We start from the raw sequence: 27,500 nt of genomic DNA, 5'->3' as shown, positions 1-27,500 counted from the left end.
TATCTATACTAATAAAAGGCAAAGCCCTCACTCACTCACTCACTGACTCATCACTAATTCTCCAACTTCCCGTGGGTGGAAGGCTGAAATTTGGCAGGTTCATTCCTTACAGCTTCCTTACAAAAGTTGGGCAGGTTTTATATCGAAATTCTACGCGTAATGGTCATAACTGGAAGCAGTTTTTCCATTTACTGTAATGGAGATGAGCTTCAACGCCGGGGAGGAGTTTCGTGTGACATCATCACGCCCACGTAATCACGCAGTACATAGAAAACCAGGAAGACCTCAAAAGCGCTGAAGAAAACATGCATTATATAATTGAGAAGGCAGCTAAACAATAAGAAGCGAGCGAAAGTGACATATACAACCATATTCATGAGTTCTGCTACTCGAAACAAAGCACGATGTAAACCTACACTTTAAATTAAGTTCATAGACAGGCTGCGCTGGCGCTTGTAATTTAGTGCCTGCCCATATAAGGCCGTCCATCAGCGGCAATCCAATAGCAAACTGCCACGGGTAAATATTCACGGGTGAAGGACTGTGCTTATGGAGAGGAAGATGAGATGGTCAGGGTGGTGTTTGACACAAACTCAGCGAAACTGCTGAGAGAAAGTTTTAAGTGCCAGGACTAAGGTAACATTAAATACAGCCATGGACATAGCACGAGATGGCACCAGCACAGCTGGGAACCTTCGATGCATGTACACCGAGTGGCTCACGTGAACTGACGCAGTGCACAGATAAAAGGCAACAGTTCCAAAGAGCTGAACAAAACCGAATTACACAATTGAAAAGGCAGCAAAAATATGAAGCGCCTCATACATACAAGCATATTCATAAATCCAACTACTGCGGAAACAAAGCACACGTTGGAAAAAGTCAATGTCCCGCTAAAGGAAGACAGTGTAAAAAAAACCCGTGCATGCAGTGTGTCAGGTCTCAGATAAAGAAGAAGACGAGCTGTTTATTGATGCAGTAAGAAACGAATCGATGAATGAAACCTGTCATCTTTACAACGATTGACAAACACGGAATGTAACTTGAACACAACACATCCTACAAATACGAACCTGATTGAAAGAAATAATGATAATCAAATCCTTGATGACAGCAACACTCAGTAACACTCACAAAACAAATACTGTATATTGACAGTCATGTTACGTTATTTTTAAAATGTTCCCTTTTCTTTTCTAGCTTTTTAACACACTACTTCTCGCTGCGATACGGGTATATATATATATGTATATATATATAACCCGATCTACATACTCGAATAATGGATACTTTATTCGCCATTAATGATTGTTTTGGTAAAGCCATACTCAGTGTATTCATTAGATGAACGGTAAAAAGTAAGGGCAGGGAGGATGACTTATTGAGGCATGCAGGCTGTAGTCGCGTCAACTCTATCTGAATTGCGCGATCACATTTGAAAAATATATCTTTTCAAGTTCTATTTAGTCCATATGTGTCAAACTCAAGGGCGGGCCACATCCGCCCGGCGTAATTATATCCGCCCGAGATCATTTTATATACTGTATTATTGTTATTAAAGCCCGGTATATGAAGCGCTGGTAACACAATAAACTACAGATCCCATAATGCAGCGCTTCAGCTGCCTTGCCAACAGTTACCGTTAATCAAGTCTACCTTAAGATGCTGCAAGTTATTGCGGCTAGCTCACACGATGCTGAAGAGAAAAGTTGATTCTGAAAATAGAGCCTTTAAAACCGATGGGAGGCTGAGTATATGTTTACTGAACCCGTGTGTCTCATTTGTGGAGCTAATGTGGCTGTAATTACAGAATTTAATCTAAGACGGCACTATAAAACAAAACATCAGGGTAACCTGAAAGACCTGAATGCAATGCAGAAGATACAGAAAGCAGAAGAATTAAATAAGAATCTGACACTTCAGCGGACGTTTTACCGTGCACAATCACAAAGTGATTTCAATTGAGGCTGCTTTTATGGGAGACACAACCACTTGCCCCACTTTCCCTGTTACCAAGTAATGTTAAACCAAGTCGTCACTACGGTGTTCCCAAATCGCACTTTGCTGATAAACTGAGCGCACTGAGTTTGCACGGCGCTTTGGTGACTTTGAAGAACAAAAAGTCCGTCTACATGCGGCTCGAACCTTGTGCATGTTTGGTAGCACATATCTGTGTGAGAAGCTCTTCTCAGTGATAAAGACTAACAAAACAGCACACAGGAGTCGCCTCACTGATGAGCACCTGCAATCCATCCTGAGAATCTCCACAACACAGAACCTCACACCAAACAGAAACGAACCTGTGCCAAAAAGATGCCAGGCGTCCAGCTCTAAAATGACATACTGTATGAGCAAAGACAACTGAATGATTTGATTTGTTATTGCTGAAAGGAACACATTTTATTTATATTTCTAGGTTTTGTTATGCAGCATGTTCATATTTGAATTTGTATAATTTTGACAGGATATATTTTTATGGAGAGCAAAATCTTTTGGGATATTTAAAATCTTAAGTTTATTTTTTATAAAATATAAAATTACATAAGAGTAAAGAAATTTGAATGTTTGTTCTTTTAATGTTTACTTTATTTCTAACTTGTATAATTTAGACAGGATATATTTTTATGGAGAGCAAAATATTATAAGTTGTTTAAGGTTTGAGTTGATTTATTCAGGAATAATATTCCTGTCTGTTTTACCATTCCTACCAAAGATATTTCTGTCGACTAAATAAAAATTCCTTCTGTTTAAAATTTAAATAGAACTTGAACAAATACGATAGTTAATAATATCCACACAGACTTGCACGTAAGAGCGGGTGTCATCCGTTTTAACAAACAGCGTATTGCACTGATACGAAATAGCTGTGTGTGTATATATGTAGATGTGTATGTATATGTATATACAGTGGTGTGAAAAACTATTTGCCCCCTTCCTGATTTCTTATTCTTTTGCATGTTTGTCACACAAAATGTTTCTGATCATCAAACACATTTAACCATTAGTCAAATATAACACAAGTAAACACAAAATGCAGTTTTTAAATGATGGTTTTTATTATTTAGGGAGAAAAAAAATCCAAACCTACATGGCCCTGTGTGAAAAAGTAATTGCCCCCTGAATCTAATAACTGGTTGGGCTACCATTAGCAGCAATAACTGCAATCAAGCGTTTGTGATAACTTGCAGTGAGTCTTTTACAGCGCTCTGGAGGAATTTTGGCCCACTCATCTTTGCAGAATTGTTGTAATTCAGCTTTATTTGAGGGTTTTCTAGCATGAACCGCCTTTTTAAGGTCATGCCATAGCATCTCAATTGGATTCAGGTCAGGACTTTGACTAGGCCACTCCAAAGTCTTCATTTTGTTTTTCTTCAGCCATTCAGAGGTGGATTTGCTGGTGTGTTTTGGGTCATTGTCCTGTTGCAGCACCCAAGATCGCTTCAGCTTGAGTTGACAAACAGATGGCGGACATTCTCCTTCAGGATTTTTTGGTAGACAGTAGAATTCATGGTTCCATCTATCACAGCAAGCCTTCCAGGTCCTGAAGCAGCAAAACAACCCCAGACCATCACACTACCACCACCATATTTTACTGTTGGTATGATGTTCTTTTCAGAAATGCTGTGTTCCTTTTACGCCAGATGTAACGGGACATTTGCCTTCCATAAAGTTCAACTTTTGTCTCATCAGTCCACAAGGTATTTTCCCAAAAGTCTTGGCAATCATTGAGATGTTTCTTAGCAAAACTGAGACGAGTCCTAATGTTCTTTTTACTTAACAGTGGTTTGCGTCTTGGAAATCTGCCATGCAGGCCGTTTTTGCCCAGTCTCTTTCTTATGGTGGAGTCGTGAACACTGACCTTAATTGAGGAAAGTGAGGCCTGCAGTTCTTTAAACATTGTCCTGGGGTCTTTGGTGACCTCCTGGATGAGTCGTCTCTGCGCTCTTGGGGTAATTTTGGTCGGCCACTCCTGGGAAGGTTCACCACTGTTCCATGTTTTTGCCATTTGTGGATAATGGCTCTCACTGTGGTTCGCTGGAGTCCCAAAGCTTTAGAAATGGCTTTATAACCTTTACCAGACTGATAGATCTCAATTACTTCTGTTCTCATTTGTTCCTGAATTTCTTTGGATCTTGGCATGATGTCTAGCTTTTGAGGTGCTTTTGGTCTACTTCTCTGTGTCGGGCAGCTCCTATTTAAGTGATTTCTTGATTGAAACAGGTGTGGCAGTAATCAGGCCTGGGGGTGGCTACGGAAATTGAACTCAGGTGTGATACACCACAGTTAGGTTATTTTTTAACAAGGGGCAATTACTTTTTCACACAGGGCCATTTAGGTTTGGATTTTTTCTCCTAAATAATAAAACCATCATTTAAAACTGCATTTTGTGTTTACTTGTGTTATATTTGACTAATGGTTAAATGTGTTTGATGATCAGAAACATTTTGTGTGACAAACATGCAAAAGAATAAGAAATCAGGAAGGGGGCAAATAGTTTTTCACACCACTGTATATGTTTATATATGTGTGTGTGTATGTATATATATATATATATATGTATTTGTGTGTATATATGTGTGTGTATGTATGTGTGTATGTATATGTATGTGTATATGTATAGATATGTATATATATATGTTTGTGTGTGTGTGTAAATATATATATATATATATATATATTTATATTTATATATATATATTTATATTTATATATATATATATATATATGACAACAACACTCATCACTCACAACAGTGACAAAACAATTACATTGTCAATCATGTTACGTTATTTTTAAAATTTTTCCTTTTCTTTTTCATAACTTCTTTAACACACTACTTCTCTGCTGCGAACCGTGGGTATTCTGCTAGTATATTATATAGCTGTAAGAACAACTTTTGTAGTTAACGGAAAAATGTACTGATATAGTACTATTTGATACTACTGTATTATTAAATTAAAATGTATATGTAAAGAAACTAAAATTTGTATCAAGTGGTTGTTTTGGAAGCATTTTCTTTATGGTGGTAATGGGCTAATATAACGTGTTGCACCAAGGTGCTTCCCATGCTTGATCAAAGCATTACTATTTGTACTTTTGTTTGTTTGCAAATCGGACATTATGGAAGTTGAAACAGACACTGGCTAGTGCTTCTGCATTTAAATCCCAAGTGCAGTTGTATGTGTAAAGTTTGTAGAAGTGGAAGGAAAAATTGCAACAATATGCAGAAAATGTACAAAGACATGCAAATCTACTTAATTAAGTAGTTATTTGCTCCCACCTTCTGCACAGTGTTACTGTGAAAGGTTGAGTTTAAGTTAGTGTGAATTACAAAAAAGTTAGCCTTTACTCCATAGTAATGCTCAGCGATAAGGACAAAAATATTATCACAAACTTTTTTTGTATTGATTTTGATAATTATCACAATATAGTTTTATACTACTCGTTTCCATTTTTGGAGAGTATTTATCCTCATATTCCGAATAAACAAGTTAAAATAAAAATATCAATAAGCAGACAACATTTATTTTTGAGAAAAACACAAAAACTATATACAATTAACATTTCCTTAAAAATTGTGGAATGTTTTTGATTTTCAAGTTTTCAGAATGATTGCAATTACACTAGCTCAAATTAACAAGAAAATGTATCAATCTAGAAAAACAGTGTGCAAAGCTGTTAAATTGCACACCAAATTTGCATTACTAGCTGCAGTAAATATGAGGGGTGTTCAATTATTTATCTACCCGAGTATGAAAGAAAGTAGAAAGCATGTTGAAACAAGTCTGAGTATGCTGCGACATGTATCAGGGTTACTCATGCACAGTTCTGGCTCTGTGCGAGTCTTAATATTCCAAGAGACAGGATGTCGGGAGAGTCCTCATGCAAATCAAGTAAGAAAATGCTAGATTTGTAGCAACTGTTAGTGATAAAATTTCTCAAAAAAGACGGGAAAAAGCCAAGATATCCATGAACGCATGACTGAGGTTTATGGTGAGTCTGCCTCATCTTCCTACAAAGTAAAACTTTGGAGCAAGCAGAATAAGTGATGTAGAGAGGCCATTGAAGATGAGAGGCCATTGAAGATGGACGGCCTGTGGAAGCAGCTTGACGTACACTTGTTACATCAATCACAGGCTGCCCTCTGAGAGTGTGTTCCAGCAGCTGAACCATCCACCTTACAGTCCTGACCTGGCTTCCTCAGATTATTTCCTTTTCTGAGTTTTGAAGAAATCTCTCTGTGGGCAGCGTTTTTTTCCAGTGATGAAGACATTATGGCAGCTGTGACATCCTGGTTTGAAGGTCAAACAGATTTTTTTTGTTTTCCATAGGGGTTAAATTCATTTAAGTAAAAGTAGATGAAGTGTATGGAGTGTTGCCTCCTGTACTAAAGCCCTTTCTGATGGTGAACTGGTGGCAGGGATATAGAGGTAGCGCCTAGCCAGCGCTAAACATGGATTTGCATGGATCTTCCACCATTCTGGAAGACTGGTTTCACTGTCTATACAAGAGCTTGGAGGTAGCTTTTCCTGTTCAGCTTCAAGGGATTTATTATAAGCAACAAAGTACAAAGCATATTCACAACAGGAAATTAATTAACTAAACTAATAATGTTCATTTACTGATGCCTGATTGCCTGGTGCAATCTATGTCTGAAGTCCAATTTTTCAGCGACTCAGCCTTGATAATGTTTGCTCTGTTTTATGTGACAATACACACTGGATGGTTCTCTAATACCTTCAGGACGACAGGGCATCCTTAAGTGCCATTGTGTTAATTTCTGCTGTGTGATCTGTGGTACAATATGTAGTTTACAGACGATTGCTCTGTAAATTCCATTCTGCATCAATGTAGTAAATAGTAAGACTTGTCGAGATGGACATTGGAGCCTTACACAACAAGTCTGTGGTTGTGGCAATGTATGTCACATTTTTTAATGCAGCCTCTCACTTCGTCTGACATTCATCATAAAGTTCTGGAAGCTCCATCTGAGAAAAATGTTTTCAGCCAAAGAGTTTACACATCAGGTAGAATACTTCAAACATTTCCTGAAACCTTCTTTTTCTAAAGCACTCACAGCCATCATGTCCTTTGCCATGAATTAAGTGACTGTGTTTCTGATGCCCTGATGCATTTTTGATTTTCTATTATATGGGGTAATAGCTGCAAATAACAACACAATCGACTGCTATTTAAGTTCAGCACCACTGCTCAAAGGGGACTGGGCGGTCTCTTGGTCTGGAACCCCTACAGATTTTATTTTTTTCTCCAGCTTTTGGAGTTTTTTTTGTTTTTCTGTCCACCCTGGCCATCGGACCTTACTCTTATTCTATGTTAATTAATGTTGACTTATGTTTATTTTTTTATTGTGTCTTCTATTTTTCTATTCATTTTGTAAAGCACTTTGAGCTACATTTTTTTGTATGAATATGTGCTATATAAATAAATGTTGATTGATTGATTGAAAGGGTTGTTAGCTATATCACTCAAAGGTTCATTTTGACATTCAGCACATTCGATTGGGTGGTGTTTTTAAGGTGGTGAAATTAGGTTTGTTGTATTAGTCTTTGTTGGGATCTGTTGTTGGTGTGCTTTCCATACAGGCTTCAGTTGTGCTTGGTCTGATTCAGGGGGTACCCAAAGGCTTCCGAGCTACTTTTAAAATGACCAGGTCGAAATGATATATATATATATATATATATATATATATATATACATACAGTAATCCTCCTCGATCAGCGGGGTTATGCTCAAGAACCCCTGCGATAGACAAAATCCGCAAGTAGAAACCATATGTTTGTGTAGTTATTTTTATATATTTTAAGCCCATATAAACTCTCCCACACTGTTAACATTATTAGAGCCCTCTAGACATGAAATAACACCCTTTAGTCAATAGCTTAAACTGTCCTACATGACAAGACAGAGATGACAGTTCTTTCTCACAATTAAATGAATGCAAATAGATCTTCTCTTCAGGAGCAGAGAATTTCAGAGGGAGAGAGAGAGAGCTCGCTCGCAAAGAAAAGCAAACAATCAAAAAATCAATACTTGTGCTTTTAAGTTTGCCGCGGCATTTTTAGAGGAGCGTTAGTATCTTAGTATCTAAGCAAACAGCCTCTTTGCAAACAGCCCCTCTGCTCACATCTCCTCCTTCAGGCGCAGAGAATGTCAGAGAGAGAGACAGCGAGATTAAAGCAACAATCAAAAAATCAATACGTGTGCTTTTAAATATGCCGAGCACCGCAATAAAGCGGCATTTTTTTAGAGGAGCGTCGTATCTTTTAAGCAAACAGCTTCTGTGCAAACAGCACCTCTGCTCACAGCCCCTCCGTCAGGCGCAGAGAATGTCAGAGAGGGTGAGATAGAGGCAGAGACAAGCAAACAATCAAACTCCGCGTGGGATGCATATCTTATAGCATTGAGGAGTTTTAGTTAATGTGTAAAACATGCTCTGATTGGGTAGCTTCTAAGCCATCCGGCAATAGCGTCCCTTGTATGAAATCAACAGGGCAAACAAACTGAGGAAGCGTGTAGCATAAATTAAAAGACCCACTGTCTGCAAAAATCCGCGAACCAGCGAAAAATCTGTGATATATATTTAGATGTGCTTACATTTAAAATCCGATAGAGTGATACCGAAAGTCAAAGCGATATAGCGAGGATTACTGTATATATATATATATATATATATATATATATATATATATATATATATATATATATATATATATACACCGCTTAGAAAGGCCAAAAAGTTCTATCTTGGTCTCATCAGACCAGAGAATCTTATTTCTCACCATCTCGGAGTCCTTCAGGTGTCTTTTAGCAAACTCCATGCAGCCTGTCATGTGTCTTGCCTCTCCTCAGTGTGTGGAGAAAACCAGGCACTGCTCATCACTTGTCCAATACAGTCCCCACAGTGAAGCATGGCGGTGGCAGCATCATGCTGTGGGGTGGTTTTTAGCTGCAGGGACAGGACGACTGGTTGCAATCGAGGGAAAGATAAATGCGGCCAAGTATAGGGATATCCTGGACAAAAAACTTCTCCAGAGTGCTAAGCACCTCAGAATGGGCCGAAGGTTTACCTTCCAACAAGACAATGACCCTAAGCACATAGCTAAAATAACGAAGGAGTGGCTTCACAACAACTCTGTGACTGTTCTTGAATGGCCCAGCCAGAGCCCTGACTTAAACCCAATTGAGCATCTTTGGAGAGACCTAAAAATGGCTGTCCACCAACGTTTACCATCCAACCTGACAGAACTGGAGAGGATCTGCAAGGTGGAATGGCAGATCCAAATGGCAAATCCAGGTGTGAAAAACTTGTTGCATCTTTCCTAAGAAGACTCATGGCTGTATTAGCTCAAAAGGGTGCTTCTACTAAATACTGAGCAAAGGGTCTGAATACTTAGAACCATGTGATATTTCAGTTTTTCTTTTTTAATAAATCTGCAACAATTTCCAAAATTATTTTTTTTGTCTGTCAATATGGGGTGCTTTGTGTACATTAATGAGGAAAAAAATTAATTTAAATGACTTCAGCAAATAGCTGCAATATAACAATGAGTGAAAAATTGAAGGGGGTCTGAATACTTTCCATACCCACTATATATATATATATATATATATATATATATATATATATATATATATATATACACATACATATACAGGTTTATCCATACTAGCTTTTCGCAGTGACGTTGCTGTACACCTGCTAGAGGGCCCTACTGACACCAACTCAAAATCTGATTGGTTGAAGCAACAGGTTAATCGACATTTATTCTGTGTTACAGTGCCTGCACAACGGATTGTGAAGGCCTCTCTCTGCCTGGCAACAAATGATGGCTGAAATCTGATTGGTTAAATGCTTTAATACGAAAATATATGCTTGGAAGCAGCACAACCATCGGAAAAGCTATGAAAGGAAGCGGATAGACTATTTGGAATTATTTAATAAGTATTCATGGACAAAATATAATTAACATCAGTTTGTGATTCAGATATTTTTACTTGTGAATATGCTTCACCCGCGAATATTTACCTTATATGGGCAGGCACTCAATTACGTGAGAGGCATGATGATGCAAGACGCAACTGCACCTCTCACGGCCATCGAGCTGCAGTCTGTTACAGTATATGGACGAAAATAGGTTCCAGTTATGACCATTACGTGTAGAATTTCGAAATGAAACTTGCCCAACCTTTATAAGTAAGCTGTAAGGAATGAGCCTGCTAAATTTCAGCCTTCTACCTACACGGGGAGTGAGTGGGTGAGTGGGTGGGTTGAGTGAGTGAGTGGGTGAGTGAGTTTGTTTTAAAATGTTTCCTTTTCTGTTTCATAACTTCTTTAACACACTACTTCTCCGCTGCGAAGCGTGGGTATTTTGCTAGTCTATACTAATAAAAGGCGTCAGTCAGGGCTTTGCCTTTTATTAGTATAGACTAGCAAAATACCCACGCTTCGCAGTGGAGAAGTAGTGTGTTAAAGAAGTTATGAAAATGAAAAGGAAACATTTTAAAAATAACATAACATGATTGTCAATGTAATTGTTTTGTGACTGTTATGAGTGCTGCTGTCATCAATGATTTGATTATCATTATTTCTTTCAATCAGGTTCGTATTTGGAGGATGTGTTGTGTTCAAGTTACATTCCGTGTTTGTCAACCGTTGTAAAGATAACGGGTTTCATTCATCGAAGTGTTCACTACCCAAATCGGTACTCGTGAATCTAAGATGTTTAACAGGCATTCCCGGTATTAAGGTGTGGATTTGCCTGTGAATATTTAGCAGCAGCATGTCTATGAACTTAATTTAAACTTAAACTTTACACCTTGCTGTCCTATTCATATGTCAACAACTGCTTGTTCAGATTCAGTGGGTTGTTCCTTTCTTACTGCATCAATAAACACCTCGTCTTCCTCTTTATCTGAGACATCACACACTGCATGCACGGGTTTATCTTTCCCAGTCCTGCAAACTTTAGCGAAGTGGTTCAATTTATCACATTTTATACACTGTCTTCCTTTAGCTGGACATTGACTTTTTCCACCGTGTGCTTTGTTTCCGCAGTAGCTGTACTTATGAATATGCTTCTATGCGTCACTTGCTTCATATTCTTTTGCTGCCTTCTCAATTGTGTAATGCATTTTTTGTTCAGCGCTCTTTGTAGGTCTTGCTTGTTCTCTGCGTACTGCGCTCACAGTCAGTTCACGTGAGCTGCTCAGAGTACATGAGTACAAGATCTCATGCGATCTTGCGATGTCCACAGCTTTATTTAATGTTAGCTAAGACCCAGCACTTAAAAGTTTCTCTCGCACTTTCGCTGAGTTTGTGCCAAACAGTAGTCTATCCCTGACCATCTCATCTTCGTTTGCATAAGCACAGTCCTTCACCCGCGAATATTTAGCGGCAGCGTGTCTATTGGATTACTGCTGACGAACGGCCTTATATGGGCAGGCACTCAATTATGTGGGAGGCGTGATGATGCAAGACGCAACTCCACCTCCCACGGCCATCGAGCTGCAGTCTGTTACAGTATATGGACAAAAATAGGTTCCAGTTATGACCATTACTTGTAGAATTTCTAAATGAAACTTGCTTAACTTTTACCTACCTACCAGGTAACGCGTGTGGTTGATCTGCAAGTCGGCAAACATCCGCCACTGGTGCCCTCTCAGTTGCGAGAAGCAGATCATAGAATGTTACATAGGTAACTGTCTAATAATGCAAAGAGTACGCGATGCATGTTTCGCCCTATTTTGGGCTCATTAGGTGTACACACTCCACTACACCCTTCATCAGGGATCGAACCTCGGATGTCAGACAAATGCACTTTGATTGTGACATTGTGGAAAAAAAAATCCTCTTCCAATTCCACATCCAGCCCATATCCTCCCCAACCAATTTTTTTTTAATCCCTTCTCTAACTAGATCACAGCCGGAGTTTTGCAGTAGCTCGCGCGTTTGATCGTGCGTGCGGGATGACCAGCGTGTTAGAAGAAAATAGATCTCAGACTGGCCGCCCTGTATGTCAATCAATTGGAAAATGCCATAGGGAGGATATATGATAGATTGCGTTGCATTCAAAAAAATATTCTTTTAAATGTCAGTCTATCTGCACTACCTTTGCGATCTACCGGTCGATCGCGATCGACGCATTAGGCACCCCTGGTCTGATTTGATGTACCTGAACCATGTTTTTGCTCTTTTTACAGAGATACAGTATTCTTGAAGCTGCAATGTCTTATCCAGTCCTCTTAAACCCATTTACTGTTATCCCTGAGATAACTTGTCCACAACAGGCTGCAGACGCACTGTAATTCCTGATTTTGCTTGTGTCCACTGGACAGATGTTACTGATGATGGGTGTCTGTTGAAACAGCAGGATGAGCTGAATGTGGCTGTTGAAATGTAAAGCACGTGAAGGAGAAAGTAATGTATCTTGTATGATGCATTCTAGTTCTAGTAATAGTAAAACATCCAAAGGTGATGATTTTACTGTAATGGTATATTGACACCACTTCTGAATGTATGCAGTGTGACAGGAGCTCTATGTAACTTTGAAAGTCACTGTTCATTGAATCTCCAGGCAGTTTGCAAAATATCATTTTAATGCTGAAATCTTGTACATTTACATTTATTTGCTTGGCAGATGCTTTTATCCAAAGCTATGTACAAAAGCGATAAACATAATAAAGTAGCATTTGACTAGGGCCTGTTTGTTCAGCAGGTGGAGTAGGACAGGTAACAAAAGTTGATTGCCACAAGTGAAATGATGTAATAATTAATACATTTACAAACTTAGAATAACAATTGATATAGCAATTAAACTAATGTAATATCAAATCAACCAACTGTGTGATTGATCATAGAGCAGTTTTTTTTGTTTCAATCAATTAGACAAATATTCATAGAGCAGATGGGTTTTCAGTTGTTTCTTAAATACATTGAAGAAATCAACAGTTTGGGTAGATGTGTGAAGCTTGTTCCACCAACTAGGAACTACTCAGGAAAAGAGTCTGGATTGATACTTGTTACCTCACAGAAGTGAAATTACCAGACACTGATCTTTGGCAGACCTGAGTGGTCAAGGAGGAGCATAACATCTCACATTTATCTTCATATACACAGGTGCTGACGTGTTGACTTCAAGATGGGCTGCTGCATTTTGGACCACCTGCAGCGACTTGATAGCAAAAGCAGATAGTCCTGCCAGAAGTGAGCTGCAGTAGTCCAGGCACAATGAAACCAAAGCCTGGACCACAAATTGTGCTTCTTATTCTGGCAGATAAGGTCTGATTTTGTGGGTATTATACTGCGTGAACCTGCATGAATAAGAAACAGTAACAATGTGGTCAGATAAATTAGCTGTTCATAAGTCATCTCCCCAAGGTTGTGTACTGACTTGGCAGGTGTTAGTGATAGTGAACAAAGCTGTACAAATAACTGTCGAACAGACTGGCTGCCCGTTTTTGCCAGGTTGAGCTGTAGATGGTGGTCCTTAATTCAGGTTGAGATAACAGTAAAACATGCAGAGTTTAGCTGATACCATTTTGTCCTCAGGAGGGAATGACCGGTACAGCTGTGTATCATCCGCATAACACTGATAACGGAACCTATGGGATTGGATGATATAGCCCAGTGAGATGGTGTACAACGAGAAAAATGGAGAACCCAGCACCCCTTTGTGTGTCTGATGTGCCTTTGTCAACTCCCCTCGGCAGGACACACTGTAGGAACTGCCTGAGATGTATGACTCAAACAGTCTGAGAGCAGTCCCAGTAATGCCAAGGTCAGAGAGGGTGGCAAGAAGGATGTTTATGGTATATAATAAAGTAGATATGGAAAATTGTTATCAGTTAGAATATACTTCTCTTAAGTGGATAAATCTTATTTTACAAGCATATACAATTTACAAACAAATCACTCGAGCATCTTGAGTTAAAGGCATTGTCCATCACATATACACACTGTTCATGGAGAAAGAGAGTATTTTTTATGAACGACACTCCATCAAACGTGTACACATGTTCAACTCAATAATGGGCTTGTTTATTAAACAATACATAGCAACACTACACTCTAAGAGCCTAATGAGACTGATTATTTCATGTTCAGTTTTTTTCTGGATCATAGAAAATACCTCAAAAATGGATATGAACAACAAACAAGACATTGCTGGCCCCACTTTGTTCCCAGCCAGAACACTGGTATTGGAATATTTTTTGTTGTTATTTTTATTAATGTTGTTGTTATTACTATTGTTGGATTATTGTTTATATTGTAGCCCATCATTTCCCTGCAACCCACCCAAGTGTTATTGTTAAGGTGGTGCCCATGAGAGAGACGTTTGGAGAACAGTTGAAAGTTTTAAGAAGAGAGTGAAAGTTTTGAAAATGAAGACACATCCTTTGCACAAAACAAAATTTCAAAATACCATCAGTTTGAAATTATTAGGTTGCTTTTAATAATTGCATAATGCCATTGAATGTTAGAAATGTTATTAGTCTTCAGTCTTTAAATTTTATTGACTTTGTTATTGTCTGTTTTGACTATAGTAAAGATTTCACTTTTAAAACTAAAATCAATAAAGTGCTTATGTTCACTTTTTATTTAAAAAATTCTAATTTGTTTACTGATTTTTTTAAAAAGTTGAGTTATTAACAAAAATAGTTACTTCATGCTATAGTCGAGCCGGAAAGAACAAAAGTCTGTTATTTGAGACACTATACTAAACTGCTCAAAAAATTAAAGGAACACTTTGAAAACACATCAGATCTCAATGGGAAAAAGAAATCCTCCTGGATATCTATACTGATATAGACTGGGTAATGTGTTAGGAACGAAAGGATGCCACATCGTTTGATGGAAATGAAAATGATCAACCTACAGAGCCCTGAATTCAAAGACGCCCCAAAAATCAGAGTGAAAAAATTATGTGGCAGGCTAGTCCATTTTGCCAAAATTTAATTGCAGCAACTCAAAATTGTATGCAGCACTTTGTATGGCCCCTGTGTTCTTGTATACATGCCTGACAACATCGGTGCATGCTTCTAATGAGATGACAGATGGTGTTGTGGGGGATCTCCTCCCAGATCTGGACCAGGGCATCACTGAGCTCCTGGACAGTCTGAGGTGCAACCTGGTGGCATTGGATGGGCCAAAACATAATGTCCCAGAGGTGTTCTATTGGATTTAGGTCAGGAAAGTGTGGTGGCCAGTCAATGGTATCAATTCCTTCATCCTCCAGGAACTGCCTGCATACTCTCACCACATGAGGCCAGGAATTGTCGTGCACCAGGAGCCACTGTACCAGCATAGGGTCTGACAATGGGTCCAAGGATTTCATCCTGATACCTAATGGCAGCCAAGGTGCCTTTGTCAAGCCTGTAGCGGTCTGTGTGACCCTCCATGGATATGCCTCCCCAGACAATCATTAACCCACCACCAAACTGCTCATGCTGAATGATGTTACAGGCAGCATAATGTTCTCCATGGCTTCTCCAGACCCTTTCACTTCTGTCATGTGCTCAGGGTGAACCTGCTCTCATCTGTAAAAAGCACAGGGCACCAGTGGTGCATCTGCCAATTCTGGTATTGTATGGCGAATGCCAATCGAGCTGCATGCTGCTGGGCAGTGAGCTCAGGGCCCATTAGAGGACATGGGGCCCTTGGGTCACCCTCATGAAGTCTTTCTGGTTGTTTGGTCAGAGACATTCACACCAGTGGCCTGCTGGAGGTCATTTTGTAGGGCAGTGCTCATCCTGTTCCTCCTTGCCCAAAGGAGCAGATACTGGTCCTGCTGATGGGTTATGGACCTTCTATGGCCCTCTCCAGCTCTCCTAGAGTAACTGCTTGTCTCCTAGAATCTCCTCCATGCCCTTGAGACTGTGCAGGGAGACACAGCAAACCTTCTGGCAATGACACGTATTGATGTGCCATCCTGGAGAAGTTGGACTACCTGTGCAACCTCTGTAGGGTCCAGGTATCGCCTCATGTTACCAGTAGTGACACTGACTGTAGCCAAATGCAAAACTAGTGAAGAAACAGTCAGAAAAGATGAGGAGGGAAAATGTCAGTGGCCTCCACCTGTTAAACCATTCCTGTTTTGGGGGTCATCTCATTGTTGCCCCTCTAGTGCATCTGTTGTTAATTTCATTAACACCACAGCAGCTGAAATCTGCTACTTAACTGACCAGATTAATATCCCATAGGTTTCATTGACTTTATGCTATACTCTGATTAAAAAGTGTTCCTTTAATTCTTTTGAGCAGTATATTTAAACATCATAACGTTAAACTTGTTTAAAAAGAAGCAGCTGAGCGAGTCAAATGTATGGAAATATTTACTAAAAAAGTAGAGCATAGGAATACTTTTAGTAGCAACACTGTATACAAATTACAATATTTAGATCCTATAAATAGTTTCTTTTGATTGGCAGTTCCATATTATAGTTCCTAAACGTAATTTTTTTAATTTTCATAACAAATGCAAATTTTCAGAGAAAGTGTAAAACGTCTTTTTATAAAATATATCATCTCAAAATAGTTAAGAAGTATATATCTTAAAACGTTTTCCACAAAAACCATAGAAGTTGACCTAGTAGATTTAAAATTCCTTATTAAATAGAGTTATTCTGCCTCTTTCTGTTTTTGGTTTGTTTCTGTGTTGCTGTTAAATAAGAAAAAAATAAGACCCAACATTAAAATGTCCATTTTGTTTAATACAATTAGTTCTTGAAATGGAATATTTTCCTGTTTATAAGGAAGCAAGTATTGCAACCTCGAAAGGCAGGGGCAGACAAGAAATACTGAAGTGTTTTTAGATCTGATGGGACAATTAACAGAAACCCGGTGATAAACAAATGCATGTCGTGAAGGAAACATCTACACTGTTTAATGCTCAAATAAATTTTAGATTAATTTATGATTGTCCAATTTAGCAGTAAGAAGAGTGACAAATGGGAACAATTACATTGATAAAACAAGGTAGACTATTAATTATGTCAATTGTTAAGTGAAAACTTGCTTGAGGTTTTGTTTTTAGCCTAGCTATAATGTATTTATGGGCAGTGATGAGTTATGTGAATGAAACCCTTAATAGCCTAATACGTCAGCATTGAATTATCCAAATTGTGGGAGTAAAATCACTTAGACTAGGGGGAGTTGCTCACCAACCCCCAGATTTGGTTAACCAGATGTACAATTTAAAAAGATTTTCATGGGAATTGTTACAAATTCATTATTTTCACTTTTGCTTTAAAAATTCAGCAAAAATAATATTTGGAATTAACGTTTCTTCAAGATAGCATTGAATTTTGATTCTGTATTTGGACTTACATCATGACAACGCAACGTATAACTGCCCGTGAGTGAATTTTGTTTCTTTCTCTGTAATAAATAAACCGACTTTTTCAAATGTTTGTCCCTGTGATTTGTTAATTGTCATAGCAAAAGCTGTTCTCACGGGAAACTGTAAATGTTTTGATACGAATGGCATGTCGATCTCTTTTTGTGTCTAATGTTGTTCACGGAATATGTACTACATTACCTTTCTTGTCGCCTGTTCAAATTTTACATGTTAGAATTGTTCAACCAATTTTTAATACAACTAATCTTGTCCCATTTCATAGTCCATCACTCATGCATAAATTACACAATAACATTACGATACATCCTTCTTTCAACAGTAATTCAGCCGGTGGGAGACCGGGTGGTGTTAATGCTTGTAGATATTCCTTGTCTTTTACTTTTTGTCTTATTTCTGACCCCGATTGAATCTGCCAGGTTTTCAAATCCACTTTGTCCGGGCTGATTATTATTTTCCTTATTTTCAGAATTTGCACATAGATTATTATTATTCTTTTTTTTTCATCCTGTTCTCTCCAATGCTTTTGTGTCTCTTTTCGACACGCTGATCTTTCTTCTTCACTTAGTCATTGACGTGTCATCTAGAACATATAAAATATTTGTCCTGATAAAATTTATAATAGCTGAGCGCGCAGGAAGTGTGTCTGCCAAAAGCATTCACACGACTAAGAGCCGAGAGCACAGGAAGTGCGTCTGACAAAAGCATTCATACAACTGAGAGGTTAGATCGTGGTCTTGCTTGAAAATGGTTGTATTTAGGGCATGATCTGAAAGAATCTAATGGCAAAAGTCACCATCTCACGGGACTTCATTCCAATAAGTCTCTTTAATTAAGGATTTGAGTTTGATAACTGCAGCATGCTAATGTCAGAGTGATCCTTTTTAAGAGGCAAATAAGTGAATATACATTTTTTTTTATAACTTGCACTTTACTAAAAAGCCAAATGAGCTACACAGTAATTATGTATTCAATTTGTCATATAATAAATATAAAATGCTAAGGCCTATCATGTGACTGAACTTGATCTTGGTCTTAATTGAAAGCTTATGACCTGATTCATTAGGGCAATTCAAGAAAATTTTAGGTAGCGGCAACCTCCACAAATTGACCTGTGGTCGTGTGTTTATTTAATTTTGCTGAAAATACCAATGATACCAAAACCAAGTGTAATGCAGAATGAAAAAAAAGCACTGATATTGGCTGAGTATCAATCAAATAACGTACCAAAACGCACACAAACTAAAGTTTGTAATGAAGTGTATGTAACCTTATAATCTTGCCTCATGAAGGGGACTGAGCTGCCTTGAAAGCTTGCATATTGTAATATTTTTAGTAAGCCAATAAATGGTGTCGTTTTGCTTGACTTCTCATTGTGTTAGGCAATAATTAGAATGGGATAATTTTGCCCTGTTTTTAAGAGGTAGCTGATCATACATTAATTAATTGAAAGGATCAGTTTAGAAGAAAAGATGGTGGTTGAGTTAAACGTTGCATAAAAGAGAGCTTTAACTCCTTTCATAATCCAGAAAGTAGTTCTGGTGGCACCTCGTTGACAGCTGGTGTTAAGGCTCATCAAATTCACAGCCTCTTTTTAATGTGAGAGTGTAATTGGGAAATCCATTGTAACAGCATTTTCAAATGTTAGCATAAGGAATGACAGTTTTTCCAGAAAACTTAAGTTCAATATGAGTAGTGTAAAGGTTCCAGAGATGGGTTCTTAATTGAATTCAACTGAATAATTTATCAAAAAAAATGTATTGGGGAGCATGCCTGATTCTTTTGTTATAGCTGGTATTGAGGAAAACACTTCATTTTAATGAACAATTTAAATGCCAGTAGCTTATTAGGCCAAGAATTCAGGACTTACTAAATTTGGGTGTTTTGAATCTCAAGTTTTCTTTTTTCTTCGAATGGGTAGTTTAGTTTAAATCCTCTTTAATAATGAACAATTAATGCTTTCTAGGTCCACAACACAAGAGCATGCTATTTTTAAACAACTGAAATGTGACTCCAATGCCTGTATTTCTTAGATGCACTTGGAGGTTACATAAACTATTTAACCAGTAGTAAAATTCCGCATATCTCACTTTACAGCAATCCCTATATATGCAGGGTCTCAAACAGTTTAGTGTTTATTTCAGTTAACTTTTGCAACATGGAACATACCCTTTGTGCATAACTCTACATTCTGAAGTAAATAAAAATTTAACAGATACAGTTGTGCTTGAAAGTTTGTGAACCCTTTAGAATTTTCTATAATTCTGCATAAATATGACCTAAAACATCATCAGATTTTCACTCAAGTCCTAAAAGTAGACAAAGAGAAACCAGTTAAACAAATGAGACAAAAATATTATGAATGTAGTGATTGGTGGGTGCTATTGAGGAGCTAGCTTATGGAAATTCTTTTAAACACTTATGTCTGTTACATGAGAGAGAAGTGACTGACTGCAATAACATGTCACAGAATCTATAAAGTCCACATGCCAAGATTGTAATGGGCTGTTCATATGAAGAAGCACTCCACCCTTCTTAGAGAGATGTCATGGCAGCAGCAAATAGTGGTTTCAATGCTAACTGCAACAGTGGTCAACAATTTGGATTCTTCCAGATATTCAGTGCAAGAAAAAGAAATGAAGAAGTCATCCACTCTTTAGTGCAACTGGTTATCAGAGTCACTAATCATCTTCTGCAGGTTCAAACTCAGGTTCTGGAGTGCTACACTGGCTTAGGAATTTCATTTTAGCCACTTTTTTAATTGTTGAATTTTTCAATTGATTTGTAAGTGCTTTACCATGATAAAACATTATTTCTCTATTGTGCTGAGCATTGATGGATCTGTGGTCCATCTTCATCCTACAAAAAACTTCTATCAGCATGCTTCTGTTCTTTTAACAAATAGTAGTCATGTTAACAATGACATAACATGCTATAAAATAAACAGACCATGTCAGACATGTGTTAAAGTAAGTTAAATAGACAAAGCTCACAAAGCATGCACACCTACCCTTACAACTAACAGTATTAAAAAGTTGAAACATTGTTGCAGGTACTCCAGCTTATTTATTTTAAATTGTAATGTGGTGTTTCTGGTAGGTCATAACTCTATTGTGAGGTAATGATAGGAACTAAAAGTTTTCATTTGAAGATTTAGCAGTATTTATAGTCAGCTGCAAAAGACACTAAATACAACTAATGCTCATCTCATACTGATATTTTATATCAGATACTTCACTCTCTGAGGGCTGAATATTTTTCCCAAACAAACTCAGTTTTCTGAAAAGCACAAAAAGCAATGGTTTCACACAGAAATCAACATCAAAACATCTGTTGCTGTTTGCTGTGGCTGCTCACGCGTGGTACAACTGCTGGCAGGAAAGTGCAGCAGGTTGGCTGCCAGGCTGTCTTCATGTGGCAGAGGTGGTCATGGTTGCAGTGCAACGCAACCTGGTTTGTTTCTCCTGTCATCGTACGTGGCAGTCCACCATAGGCGCATCAGCTACACAAAATCACGTTCAACACCACAAACAACTGGGGAGCAATACCTAATTTTCGTTTTCAATCTCTATCTCCAGACCACTTGCATCAAAATTGGAGCCCGACAAGTCAGATTCTAATTCAGAGATGATATGCAAAACAGAGTATTTTGCCTGGGCATTTGCATTGATCTCTTGTCAGATGTCGATGCCATTTTTGCCAGCTGTTTGCTCTTTACTACTCATGCGAGCACAGGGAATCTTGGTCAAGCCAACAACAACAACATTTATTTATATAGCACATTTTCATACAAACAGTAGCTCAAAGTGCTTTACATATTAAAGAATAGAAAAATGAAAGATACAATTATAAAACAAAATAAATCAACATTAATTAACATCGAATAAGAGTAAGGTTAAATGGCCAGGGGGGACAGAAAAAACAAAAACTCCAGACGGCTGGAGAAAAAATAAAATCTGTAGGGATTCCAGACCATGAGACCGCCCAGTCCCCTCTGGACCAACCAATCTAACTTCCTTTCTAGCAAAGTGAGTCAACCTAAAATATAAACAGCAGGTTTTTTCACCCTTTACAGTTTATTATTGCCCTCAGTCACTCCTGTTAACAAAAGCCGACATCCACCCTGAAAGAGTTAATAAGTAAAGATTTAATAAGCCTTTTACAAGTGATTTAAATTTATGCAGTCTGTCTAGGACAATGTTTTTTTGCAATGAACACTATAATTCTTCTAGACTACTGGCAGTTGTTTCTGGGAAATATTCTCCTTTTCACTGTCTATGTGAATAATGTGAAATCACACCTTTTCAGTTTTGTCTACTGTACTTTTCAAAAATATTAATTTTCACCAGTTGCATTTCATTTTATGGATCAGTGAAATCTGTTAGATGCTACTAAATAGTCTGGTAAGCTTTGTCATTTTCAAATAAACTAATAACAAGAAAGAGTCAAAGCTACAATATAAAGAGATACATATTGTACCTTGCATACATAAACTTTATAGTAACCTTTTACTAGGGCTAGCCAAAGAAACAGTACTATGAATTTCTTCTTTCTCAAATCCTTATTTGTCCTTAACAGATACTGAAGATCTGCTTTGAAATGTGTTATTTATTACAGACAAAATGAAGGATGCAATAATAGCCAAACTCGCCAATCAAGCTGCAGACTTCTATGGAGATGCTTTCAAGCAGTGTCAGTACAAGGAACACTTGCCAAAGGTGAGTTGTGTTGAGGTAATCATGTTTCAACACCTTGTGAACCTTGTTTCAATGCCTTGTAACCTTACAGTGGGACTAATGCACATTAATACTGCTTTCCAAGTAGTGGTCTGTTGTAGGGTTTCGCTACAGACTCATGCCCTGCATAAAATGGTAGTTTTTCTTCAGGAGTTGTAGTTTTTATTGACTCAACTAGCAAATTTGTTGTGGTCTACAAAATTTACGGATACTGTTGTTAGAAAATTTACAGTGAGATAGTCCTTGAATAATGTAAAAGTGTTAACAATCCATATAATTAAATACTAAGTTTCAATATACTGTACACAAGAATTGGCTTCTAATTAGGAAACTGGTTGAAACGTAAAACCTTTAGCCACTGCATCCCTTCAAGACCATTATAGATTAGTCTGACTAATTGGGTATCTAGAGGCAAAACATATCTTTAAATCCTGTTTAGAATTAGCAAATAGTGGATTATTTAGAAAAATATATTATGTCATACAGGATTTCTTAGAATATACCATTTTGTCTGCAAAGACAGAAAAAAATAAAGCATTGTCCACAGACAGACAGACACCAGATGTCAAATGCCACACACATTTACTAAAACTATTTACATGTTCCAAATAGTCCTGCACCACACACAGTGCTCCAGGACCAACACCCTTACATATGGGCCTTTAAATGGCCCTGGGCCGCCTTTCTTCCTCCTGTCCTAGGATCTTCGTCCTGCTCCGACTCTAACTCTCTGACTGTAGGAAGGTGGCCCCTTTTATATCCACCCAGATGTGCTCCAGGTGCTTGCTGTTGACCTTCCGGTGGCACTTCCTGGTGTGGTGGAAGTGCCGCACTAGCACCCGGAAGCACTTCAGGCATCCCTAGAAAGTCCTTCCTCCACCTTCCCAGGTGTGGCAGAATTGTCGATCTCCGGGGCTTATGACGCTCGGGGCTCTCCCTGGTGGTGGCCACGGGCCCCAGTGAGTTTGAGCCTCCCTGCTCCATCTCCGTGGTCCCCTCATCATCTAGGGCAGTTGCCCCCTCGTGGCCCGGGGGACGTATAGACCACCTCCCGGTCCTTCCAGACGTCCTGGCTGGGTCTGGCCCCCAGCCTCCTGCCATAATATATATATTTTTAATTTTCAAACAGTAGTCATAAAGTTAATGGATAGTTGGAGACATTAATTATTTTTTCATAGACTACCTATCATATATGACACCAGAATAATCTTATTCAGTGCAGTGAATAATTTGACTATAGTGATGAATAAAAGTTTAATAAAGGAACCCTTGAATTTAAAGGTGGGGGTTAGGGGTTGCATAAATGGACACAATTACTGTTCTATGAGAATTTGACAAATTTGTATTTTGTGACAGATTTCTTACAGGTATGAGAGTAGTTAACTCTTAGACGTTATTTTTTGTTTAGATTTAGTATTTATATAACTGTTGCTTTTGGAAGCATTTTGTGATACTTATTTACGATAATTGTAGGATCAGTCTCAAAGAATAACATAATTAATATCATTCCCAAGTGGAGGAAAAAATGTAGAATCACTCAATGATGAGGAAAAAATAACAATCATTAACCCAAAAAAATACAATTAGTATTGTATTGCATTTCCTCTGGCTTTTTTGACAGTTTGAATTCTTTGAGGCATGGACTTCACTAATGAAAAACAATATTCTTCATCAATCAGGTTTTAACTTGTATAGCAATTGAGAGGTCAGATTTGCAGGATGGAGCCTTTTCATGGAACATTTTTTTCAATTTGTAATATAAAGTTTCAAGCAGATTGAGATCCGGACTGATTGCTGGCCATGCCATTGAGCTGATAAGTCTTTCCTGAAGAGAAGTTTTAACGCTATTTGCTCTGTGGCAAGGTGCATTGTCATCCTGGAAAACGACTTCATCATCACCAAACCTACTTTTAACTGATGGAATGAGAAAAGTGTCCACATTTTGAATGTACTGTACACCTGTGCATTTACTATAGAGGTAATGATTGTCATCTCCCCTGGTCCTTTACCTGTCATGCAACCCCATATCATCAACGAATGTGGCAATTTGCATGTTTTCTTCAGGCAGTTATCTTATATGTTTCATTGGAACAGCACTAACCAAAAGTTCATCTCCCAGACCAGTGGAGATTCGTGATTCATCACTGAACATTACTTTCAACTAATCCTCCACTGCCCATGACTGCTTCTCTTTAGCCCACTGTAACCTTGTTTTTTTTCAGTTTAGGTATTAATGATAGTATAATGTTTTTCTTTTAATTTCTTTTGTTGTGAATTTTCTATTTTCCGGGCATGTTGCTTTTGAGTTTTTCTGTCCTGGCACTTTGATGTCTTCCTTGGTCTATGAGTTTTTTTCTCTTTTCCAACTTTCCCATTTTATTTGTTCTCTTTAGCCCAGTGTAGCCTTGTTTTATCTGTTTAGGTGTTAGTGGTGGTTTATGTTTGGCTTTTTGTTCTGCATGTAAATCTCATTTCCTTCAGCTGATTTCTTACAGTTTGATCAACAGCATTGAATCCTTTTTCTGCCCATTTGTTTTTTCATTTTTTTTGTTGTGAATTTTCTATTTACCCACCATATTGCTTTGAGTATTCTGTTGTGACGCCTTGATGTCTTCCTTGGTCTATATGTTTGTTCCCTTTTCCAACTTCTCTATTTTGTTTGTACTTGCTCCACACTTTAAACATAGCTGACTGGGAACATCCAATGTCTTTTGCTACACTCCATGTTGAATTACCTTCTTAAAGTTTTTTAAAGCTACTCTTGTTGGCACCATGCTTCCTGTTAATCAGCTTGGTGCAACAACTCATTCAGATCTGTAAGCACTCTCTTTTAAATGCAGACTAATTGACCTACTTTGACTAGTGCGGGTATTTGTTTTACCAGGTGATTCCATAATATTTTCCTCATCACTGAGAGATTCCATGTATTTTTCCTCTATTTGGTCTGGACAAAAATGTGTCATTAATTATATCAATTTCACTTAATTTTTTTAAAGTATGCTCATACAATGCCAGAATGTTTTGTCATATCTGTGGTTTGTTTTTTGGCAACAGTAAAATAACTGATACTGTTTTTTTTTTTTTGTCAGGGTTTGTACAATACCTTCTTCAATTTTTTCCCCCCATTCGGTTTCAATTAATGAGTATATTTTAATAATCATTTTAAATACTTAAAAATCAAAACATTGTTAGAAAGAAGAATTATAAAATTTAGATATTAAATATTTAGGCTTTGTGAAATGTAAAAATTCTGGTGCTAAAATTCCCATTAACTCTTAAAGTGTTATGATTTAGTAAGTGGTTACAGGTTATCCTGCTTTGTATCATGGTGAAAGAATTCTGTCAGGCTGTTGTGAATGAAAGGACAAACAACCTTTCTACTATATCATGACCAAGAGGGCTATACCTATCGGTCATGGACCCCAACAACAGCTTTTCAACTGGAGCTGAGGCAGCATCATCAGAGTGATGGGCTACTTCTTGTAAATAATAAGTTTGAAACCCTTTTATTGTCACATAACATTGTGGATTCAAGATGGCTTGTTGCATCGCTAGTTGGAAATGTCTGTCATCTCCATTAATTGAGATGATGACTATTCTAATTTGTCTATCATTTGTAGCCTCAAGAACATTTGCTCTGGTGAGATCTTAATCTATATTTATTGGTGACTAATGAACACCACCTGCCCTTATGACATAATATTCATTAGTAATATGATGAGCGACTTTTCTTTCATAATGTTGTATCTCTGTATCTGTTTAGGATACTTTTTTAACATAAAGGCTGGTTCATTACTACCTTGTTAATCAGTTTTTCTCTGAGCATGGTCACCAGATTTTTTTTAAATATGAAAGATGATGTGAATAGTTGTTAACCCACTGAATGTTTTCATTTATCCAGTTGTCTATTTTAAAGTGTGCATTTTGTAAAAGTAGAGTGCTGTCCACTCACTTCTTAAACCTTTCTTCATGGTGGTGCCAGGAAGCTATATTATAACAGATTTCCCTTTTGTGAATCTGACCGCTCTTCACTTTAATCCTGTTGTGATTTGTAGCCTGTAAGATGTTGGCTCATTTATTGTTTTCATTCATTGTTTTATTACAAGGGAAAATGCTAAATTGACTAGTCATATGAGTCTTAAGCTGTTTTAACTCATACACCTCCTTAGACCCCACCTTAACCTTATATTGAAACACATCATTACTATAAAAAACAATAAATGAGCCTATGGCATCTTAGGGCTGCATGATATAATTCTACGTGCTCTTTAACTTATTCATGCATGTACGTTACTATGATTTAAACATAGATAAGCAGGAAATTTTATATTGGCTTGAATTTAAATTTGTTTGCTTTTGAGGAAATGTGGGCTAGGTAGGTATATAGGAAGAGTTGTCATTGATTAATTTTTTTTTGTTTTATTTACCTGCTATGGGCAGTGGCTAGTGCTCAGGAAATATGTTTTGTTGCCCAACCTGGTTATGTTCATCTTTGTGAGAGTCAGAATATCTGCAGAATAATGAACGTTTTCTTCAAAGTCTATTTTTATACATTAGACATATTTGGTAGAGCAGCTTAGATAGTAGTTTGTATTAAGAATTTGCACTTCTTTAGGTAAAATACGTTTTAACAAATTCATGTGTAAGACATTTTAGTAAATTACAATAACATAAATGACTGAAATGGTATATTCTTATTTGCTTTTAGGTTATTTGTTGTTTGATCAGATAGTTATTTCCATGTAAAAAGTATCGACTCATTGAAGATAAATACTGTTTTTATAAAAATAAAAAGAAACTATGAAGTTTTACATGTTCAGTATTTTTATTATGGTATAGGTAATCGCTATTACCAAAATACATTTAAAAAATTAGCTCTTCTGATCAGTATATCCTGAAGCATATTGCTTTGCCATGAGTTTAACAAAATCATGTAAATTTTCCTTGAAATTGCCTAATTGTAAAGTGTGTTGAAGTTAATGGGGAAGGAGGATCTGAACTTGTTTTGAGTGGAGTATATCGGTGCAGTTTTTTTAAGGATCTACAAACTATGCTGGACCAATTATTGTGGCCAAAATTGTGATCTGAGCTGTGAGGCACCAGTCCCAACCACTGCACCTAAAATAATAAATGATAATCGGTCAGCTGTTTTTTTCCTTTGTAGATTGGGCAGTGATCTTCCAGTATGTATGCACGAAACTTCTGAATATGGCTGCTACAGTTCTGTGATGTCACACTGACCTTGCAAAACATATGTGTGCTGCTGGAGAAAAATGTTTGACTAAGTAGGCCACACAGTGAACTTCTAGGAAAATATTCAGTGAATAAGGTCACTGATAAACACAGTATCTTCGTTGCATAAAACTCCTTGGTGAATTTTGCCGATCACC

At 37.6% G+C, this 27,500-nt stretch overlaps 1 protein-coding gene across 2 annotated transcripts in view; it reads left to right on the top strand.

Annotated features, from left to right (window-relative positions):
* Positions 1–27,500, top strand: part of LOC120515750 (programmed cell death 6 interacting protein) — a 212,591-nt gene that overhangs the window by 118,067 nt on the left and 67,024 nt on the right. For both annotated transcript variants that reach the window (XM_039737034.1, XM_039737033.1), the window contains exon 6: positions 21,992–22,092. In XM_039737034.1, coding sequence (XP_039592968.1) covers positions 21,992–22,092 — 101 coding nt within the window. The remainder of the gene's footprint in view (positions 1–21,991; positions 22,093–27,500) is intronic.

The sequence above is a fragment of the Polypterus senegalus genome, chromosome 15 (genome assembly GCF_016835505.1).
Source record: "Polypterus senegalus isolate Bchr_013 chromosome 15, ASM1683550v1, whole genome shotgun sequence".
Taxonomy (NCBI): domain Eukaryota; kingdom Metazoa; phylum Chordata; class Cladistia; order Polypteriformes; family Polypteridae; genus Polypterus; species Polypterus senegalus.
This window is presented reverse-complemented; position numbering and strand designations above follow the sequence as displayed.